Source organism: Sinocyclocheilus rhinocerous, unplaced genomic scaffold (assembly GCF_001515625.1).
Source record: "Sinocyclocheilus rhinocerous isolate Xijiao unplaced genomic scaffold, SAMN03320098_v1.1 scaffold241, whole genome shotgun sequence".
Lineage (NCBI taxonomy): Eukaryota > Metazoa > Chordata > Actinopteri > Cypriniformes > Cyprinidae > Sinocyclocheilus > Sinocyclocheilus rhinocerous.
Genome location: NW_015659312.1, coordinates 303,472 through 311,532, shown reverse-complemented (window position 1 = coordinate 311,532; position 8,061 = coordinate 303,472). Strand labels below are relative to the sequence as shown.

Sequence of the window (8,061 nt, the reverse complement as noted above, 5' to 3'; positions counted from 1 at the left end):
GTATATAGGTATGTTTGGGCTGTTATAAATGTAAAAAAATTTTTTTTTATATATTATAGAGTTGTTTGGGGTGGGGATAAATTAAACGCGATCTGCGATGACGTCATAGTCGTGTTGCATTGTGGTCTATGGAGCGGCCTGAAGTGTGCATATGAAGCAGACTCGCTCCCTCGGTCAAAATCGAGGGGTCAAGGGTATGTCCATGTAAACTTCCCTCGTCCACTTGACTAAGTGGAACGCACGTCAAAATGGCAGCGGGGATTCCCCCGAGGGTAAGTGCTTAGGGAAGTTTGCCAGTGCGTGTCTAAAAGTGAACTGGAACTCAGCCAAGGTATTACCAAAGAGTATAGAAGACCGGGGACTGGAACGCAGCCCAAGAGGCGAAACTCTGATGCATTTTGGGTAACTTGAGTGACAGGTGGATTGCCGCTGCTGTCACCACCGTCAAGCTAGGTGGGCGTGGCTTCAGCAACCTGCTTCCGCCTCTTTGCCCATTTTCGATTATCTTGGAGTGACGCGCGGTGACGCGCTGCCAAGATGGCGACGGCCGCCTCCGCCCAATTTTGAGCTTCAAAAACGCTCTTCGGAAATCTACGGGTGACGTCACGGACACTACGTCCATGATTTTATACGGTCTATGGTAACAGCCACTAGGTGGCGCTTCGGTAGCACGGCCGCCATTTTGGGGTGAAAATTCCAACTGGACAACAGCTAGTGATGGGAAGTTCGGATCATTTTACCGACTCGGACCTTTGAGTCTCGTTCAGCAAAATGAACAAATCTTTTTTCGAGTCATTTCGTTAATTTTAGCAAAATATAATTAAAATGTTACGTGAACTACTTGACTAATTCCAGTACAGAACCTATAGGATGTTGCGCATGCGCGACTGAACGAATCACTCCCCGAGACGACTCGTTCTTCCCGAGTCACATTAAAACGACCCAACACTAACAACAGCACAGACATACAGAAATAGACAGAATAACAACGAAAAAGAGGTCAAAGTGGAATAAAAGAACGCAATGTTGGGCAATCCACTGCAAAAGCTATCAGTGGGACAGTAAAAATATTGCCTTTCATCGTTTTCCCAAAGACCCTGACAGGTAATTATTCACAAAAGTGTAAAATATTGTGTGTTTTGAAGTGGGGACGTAACGTTAGCGCTGTCTTATGCACCTGCTCACTTGAACTGTTTTTAGTCTAGTAGTAAACTTAAATCCTTGTAGGAACTGCAGGTCCTAGCCATAGAAACCATAATAATGATTTATATGGCTAAGTAATGAGCTTATGCAACTTTACATATTTACAATTACTTACTATATTATTATTTACTATTACTCACTAGGTCTGAAATATTGTCCGTTTTAATCCCCTGGAATACACTACAAACATGATGATCTAGATCAGGGGTTTTCAACCTTTTAGGACATGCGCCCCCCCCCCCAAGTTTGTCTAATTTCACATAAGGAACATGTTAACAGGTCATTTTTCCTGTATATTTCTTTATTCCTTTAATGATCCCTTTAGACTGCTCTTATACATTAACTCAAGGACGTCTGCAATCTCTCTGATACTCTTTTTCAATGTCTCGGGTTCTTTTATCAGCTCCATACTGCTTTGTCAATGCAGCAAGCTTTTGACAATTACCTTCTTTTATGTTCTATAGTCAATATATATTTTTTCATTATCCCCATATTGTATCCATAAAGAAAATATTAGTGGGTAAACTTTATTAATTAAAACAAAACAATAAGTTAAACAATAATGAATGACATCCATATTTATACACCATAACAATGAGTCTGACTATGCATGTGTATTTTAATAGAAGAACAATTGTTCAAGGGCACATTTTGTCTTAGATAGTAAAGATACAAATCAAACGGATGTAAAAGCATTAGTCAGGAAGGACATTTGCTTTAAATATGTGACTAAAAAACCTTAATAAGAAAAGCACAACTGGATACAATCAGCAGACTTTTCTCTTTTTTTCGACATACAATTACAATCCTTGTTGGCACTCCCTATATACTTCCGGTCTGCACTCCAATCCCCGTCACTAAAATGTGTCTTGGACCAATCAGGTTTCTCAACATCCAGAAGTGCCCCGCCCACTACTATTCCAGCCTCGATCTGGAGACAATCCAGGAATATAAATCCTTTGTCCGGCTTTTCCAAATTATTAGTGAGCCACGCCGTTACTTTTCAGGTTTATCTGAGAAGTTCTCACACAATTTCTAACAATGAGGGAGATTGTTCATATCCAGGCCGGTCAGTGCGGAAACCAAATCGGTGCAAAGGTAAGAACAGTTTTTCAGAGTAAAAAGTGAGTCATTTATATTTAACAGCTACGACTAAATAACAGCAAAAGAGTCTCAGAATGCAATGAATCCGTGTAATTTTAGTTCAAAGTCTTTACCTAATCTAAAATAGAAATATTTGCTCTTCTTATTGTTTCTCGGCATATTAAATATATTAGGCATATTTTGCAGAACATAGGCTACCTATTTTATTTTGCTTTGCACCCTTACCAAAGGTTATTAATAATGCATTACACTATAGCAACACGTTGAGCAGTTTTATAGACCCAGTTTATGTACAGTAATCTTTTTCCCCCATTTGTCTTTTTTTTTTGGCCTCATCTGAACCCCCTTTATTCACGCCCAAAATATGCGGATCCCACTCCTCATTCATTCCCACAATTTCTTTAACACGATCTGTATAGCTTATCTAAATAAATGATGCTCAAATTCCGTAGACTCCAACTATAAATCTCTTTGTCTGTAAATCAGAGCTGTGGGTGAATGGATTCGCTGGGGAATGGGGGGTCTGGCCTCTTTCTTTCTTTCATTCTTGACAGTGCACCGGGTGTGGCGGATCAGATGTGAACAGCAGCTCTCTCGGTACTAATCAACATTACTACCCGTTATCAGTGCCACGAGCCCTTTAAACAGCTGTCAGGACCAGTGCGCGAGCCATGACACGTGGCACTAATATTACAACCGCATACCTTAACATAATTTTTTTTTTAGCATTTTTTTTTTAGTTTGAACTAAATTCGTCTTTTTATCGATGTGCAGAAATTGACCGTGGTCATGTGGAGGATGATGGGAAGGGTGGGGCGATGGAGAATGATAGTAGAGAATTTAATAAATATATTTGAAGCTTTCTTTCTAGCTTTCTTTTTACTATAAGTGTTATAACAAAAGGATTATCATTATCAACGTTTGTGAATTTTAAATATCCAGTTAATCTATTAAATCTGATTTTCTACCACATCAACAGAGATTAAAGCACCCACCAGCAATAAGGATTTATTCACACCCATGGCTTCATTAAAGATGCATATTTTTTAAAGATTGCCCATGAGATGTTGCATGCCTTCTGTGGCATCAGAAATTAGGTTAAATCGTCTTCATCCATTATAAAACTTTGACATGCCTTTCAAATGATGAGATTGCCAGTGTCTGTTGAACTCATCTGAGGTCAGGGTGGGGACCAGGAGGCATCCACAAATGGATTGATGGCTCTAACAGCTGCTGCCCATCCCTGCTATGGCAGAGATGTAAATGAAATATGAATAATTAATGAGTAAATTACATATTTATGGAAAACTTTGATTTGGTGGATTAAATAATTGGCGAAATCAAATTAATTCAAAATTATGGGATAATTGTCTTAAATTGTGGTTAAAAAGGTCAAATAGGTGAAGCCGAATGATTTCATATGTGTCCACATGGTATATTAGGATGATATGATGTGATGACACAGCAGAAATGTAACAGGTTTTGATAAGCGAGAGTGTCAGAACAGGGTCACATTAGGACTTTGTCAGTCAGCGTCCTCCAGTTTATTGGCCTCATTCTTTCAAAACAATTATTTTCAATATATCCCAAGAACAATCTTTTCTTTCTCCATTCCCTCGCAGCCTTGTTAAGTCCATCCTGACCCCTCTCTCTCCGCTTCTCTTTCAGATTAAGGTCACTTGGACAGTGACATAGAATTAATGATTTAAACATCCATAAAGCCTCTTTCTCAGCTAAAACTCATTGAACAAATTCCAGTCATTGCAGATTACAGATTAGTGCTAGATTAGTTTACACCTTTTCTCAAAGTGTTTCAAATTTGATTTACAGGACAGAATTTATTTAGCCTTGCATAAATGAATTGCTGAAATGATTACTGAATTGCATTAAATTGCAAGGGGGAGATGCTTTAAATTACAGTGTGTTGTTTGCAGTTCTGGGAGGTGATCAGTGATGAACATGGGATCGACCCAACAGGAACCTACCATGGAGACAGTGACCTTCAGCTGGACAGAATCAGCGTCTACTATAATGAAGCTACAGGTACTGTCCTGTAGATGCCCCCTTTAAGAACACTGCACATTTACACGTACAGGATGATGACATCAACTAATATATTAATAAAGTCACCAAGAAATCAAAAGTTTGTATTATTTTATGGAATGTTGCAATGTTTATCATAAATGATTTATATGCGCACATCATTGAAAAAAAATGGCACCGTAATCTTTATTCAAAAACATTGCTACCTCCTCCCCCCACGACATCTATTCTTCGATGATGTGTAGTATACTGGCGTGAGGGCAGGACAAACATCCCTCTTCTCCAGCAACCTGTCAATCACATTAAATGAACACAGCTATTAGCAAACAACAATGATCAAACAATCCAACCAATTCCCGATGGACAAAATCAAGTCCAGCCCTACTTTTTTTCTTGTTCGAGAAGCTGTTTAACTTGAAAACACGTCACAATAGAGAAGAAAAGATAGTTAAAATTCCTGCTTAATGCTAAATTTTATAGGTTTTATAGGTAATAGGTTTGCTTATTTAGTTCTTAAAAACACAAAACTGAAAATCATGAAAAGGGAAAAAAGCCCCTTGAGATAAACTTGAAACTTTGGCCTGTCTGATTTTTTTTTATTTCTATTTTTGTAAAATATGTTATACTTTTTAATTTTTTGGAAAAAGTTGTCATTAATGTAAAATACATTATAAACATTGAATATTCCATGAAAATGTATGCATGTTGACTATTTAGTTATAGAATAGAATACATTTTTATTGTTATATTTAATAATTAATTAAATTATTAAATATTAACTCTGTGGATGATAATAATTATTGAATTAAGTAACACCAGCAACAACATTCTACTGAGAGCCTTTTGACCATGTTCCGAGGTGTCTCTTTTTAATGTTTTAGTTCAATAAGAAAACAATATATTTGGCTCTACAAATATAAATACTGTACAGCTGTAATTAAGTCAACATTAAAGTATAACTATTAAAAAAATGTGTTGAGATGAGGCTTGGTGACTAGAGGTCAAGAGAAAAATGAAACACGGACATCTTACCCATCTTACTCTACATCATTTTTTTTAAAGCCTTAAACCTGCATGCAGGTATTAAAATAACTTTTTTTATAGATTTAATTTCTTACATGTACTGAGTTGGTCTGCTTCTTTCCCTTGTCCCTGTCTCTCTCTCTCTCTCTCGTGGAGGCGGTAAATATGTGCCAAGAGCTATTCTAGTTGATCTGGAGCCTGGCACCATGGACTCTGTGCGTTCAGGACCCTTCGGACAGATCTTCAGACCAGACAACTTTGTATTTGGTGAGTGACTGGCAAAAGGGAATTTTTTTTTAATTGTGCAAAATATGTTAAAAGTATCACATTATAGTTGCAAACAGAAAGGATGTGAAATGCCTCATCTTACACAGTCTGATGTGTGTGCTTCCTCCCTGTGACCTTACAGGACAGAGCGGCGCTGGTAACAACTGGGCCAAGGGCCACTACACAGAGGGGGCGGAGCTTGTAGATTCTGTTCTGGATGTGGTCCGTAAGGAGTCTGAGAGCTGTGACTGCCTGCAGGGCTTCCAGCTTACTCACTCCCTGGGTGGTGGTACCGGGTCTGGTATGGGTACCCTGCTGATCAGCAAAATCCGTGAAGAGTACCCAGACCGCATCATGAACACCTTCAGCGTGGTGCCTTCCCCAAAAGTCTCTGACACTGTAGTGGAGCCTTACAACGCTACACTGTCCGTCCATCAGCTGGTGGAGAACACGGATGAAACCTACTGCATAGACAATGAAGCCTTATACGACATCTGCTTCCGCACCCTCAAACTCACCACCCCCACATACGGTGACCTCAACCATCTGGTCTCAGCCACCATGAGTGGCGTCACCACCTGCCTGCGCTTCCCCGGCCAGCTGAATGCTGACCTGCGCAAATTAGCCGTCAACATGGTGCCCTTCCCCCGTCTGCACTTCTTCATGCCCGGTTTCGCCCCTCTGACCAGCCGAGGCAGCCAGCAGTACCGCGCCCTCACTGTGCCTGAGCTTACGCAGCAAGTGTTCGACTCCAAGAACATGATGGCGGCCTGCGATCCAAGACACGGACGCTACCTGACCGTCGCCGCCGTATTCCGTGGCCGCATGTCTATGAAGGAAGTCGACGAGCAGATGCTGAACGTCCAGAACAAGAACAGTAGCTACTTCGTGGAGTGGATCCCCAACAACGTCAAAACTGCCGTCTGCGACATTCCGCCTAGGGGTCTCAAAATGGCCGTCACCTTCATCGGCAACAGCACGGCTATCCAAGAGCTGTTCAAGCGTATCTCCGAGCAGTTCACGGCCATGTTTAGGCGTAAGGCTTTCCTCCACTGGTACACAGGAGAAGGGATGGACGAGATGGAGTTCACCGAGGCAGAGAGCAACATGAATGATCTGGTGTCTGAGTACCAGCAGTACCAGGACGCCACCGCCGAGGAAGAGGGCGAGTTTGAGGAAGAGGCTGAGGACGATGCTTAAGGAGGAAAGGTGTTTGGGGAGGTGGTAGTGTGTCCAAGTTTGAGTAAATGTAGCAAAACGTATATGGAACAGTTTTAGTGTCTCAATCAAATGAAGTAGAAATTAGCACTAGACAAACGGGGCCAAAAATAACCAGAGGAAGACAGAAAGAATGTTCTTAAACACGGAATGGGTGGATAACAGTGTTTACGATTATAAATCACTCACTTTTTTGTGTATTTCTTTACCGTTCTGATGGTCAGTTCCTCTCTGTACAGAACAGGGAAGAATAAAGTGGCAAACATCCAATTAGAATCAATGTTATAAATGGATAGATAGTGGGGTCAGGAGGACAGTAACATCTCATTTTTCTTTCATTGGAACATTTGCTTCTTTTTGTTGGCAACTCAAGTAAAAATTATTATTATAGTGTTTTAATGTTTGCTTTTGTTATTATTGCACTAGAACAGGGCAACTCTGTGAGATAATGGCACTTCAGTGTGACCTCAGCGGGTCTAATTGCAGTATTTAGAGAAATGTTTCCAAAAGTATGTTGTGTGAAAGATGAAGGAAAAGAAAAGGACTGTAAGAAAGACTAGGTTCAGAATAACAAGGGTACTGAATCTTAACCTCGCTTGGACGCCAGCCAACGTCTACAGGAGGAGGAGTATGATTAATGACATGGACGAAACGGTAAAGTATTTTAGATTATGCAGATGGAAAGACGAAAGTTTTAGCATGTTGAATGAATTGTTGGTGCAAATTTTTAATTCATGGACTCTCATATATGTCTCATATCTGAGCCCATACTTTTAAGTGTTACTGCATACTCTTTATTACATTTTTCAAATGTTTTTATGTTCCTTGATTGTCCCTGTGGAAAAACTGAGCCTCTGGAGACAACCAAAATAAAAATGAAAACAATTTAGATAAAAATCAAGCCTTTGCTTTGGTTTTTGGTGTGTTTTTGCTGCATTACACCATATACATAACTGAAGAAGCTCAGGAAAAGTCCCTTTTAGGTTTGCACTTACATAAAATATTGGCTTAATGAAAACTTTAAACACATGATATAATAAAGTACATAATATAGTAATAAAGTGAAGTACAATATATGAGAGGGGTGTGTGTGTGTGTGTGTAATGGGAAACAAATAATTCATTGTATTATTAATCACCATTAATTGCTTTTGATATATTATTTTATTGCGTCTCAAATTCCTAATGGTTAAAAAAACACTTT

The 8,061-nt window shown here is 39.7% G+C and overlaps 1 protein-coding gene across 1 annotated transcript; it reads left to right on the top strand.

Annotated features, from left to right (window-relative positions):
- Positions 1-2,146: 2,146 nt before the first annotated feature.
- LOC107723398 (tubulin beta chain) lies at positions 2,147-7,717 on the top strand. Its single transcript, XM_016531984.1, has 4 exons — positions 2,147-2,301; positions 4,242-4,350; positions 5,530-5,640; positions 5,783-7,717. Exons 1-4 carry the CDS (start codon positions 2,245-2,247, stop codon positions 6,838-6,840), a joined length of 1,335 nt encoding a protein of 444 aa, XP_016387470.1. The 5' UTR covers positions 2,147-2,244; the 3' UTR covers positions 6,841-7,717.
- Positions 7,718-8,061: the final 344 nt, after the last annotated feature.

Coding starts and splice junctions, on each gene's coding strand:
- LOC107723398 (XM_016531984.1), top strand. CDS start 2,245: ATGAGGGAGATTGTTCATATCCAGGCCGGTCAGTGCGGAAACCAAATC. Junction 4,351..5,529: donor CTACTATAATGAAGCTACAG/GTACTGTCCTGT, acceptor TCTCTCGTGGAG/GCGGTAAATATGTGCCAAGA. Junction 5,641..5,782: donor ACCAGACAACTTTGTATTTG/GTGAGTGACTGG, acceptor GTGACCTTACAG/GACAGAGCGGCGCTGGTAAC.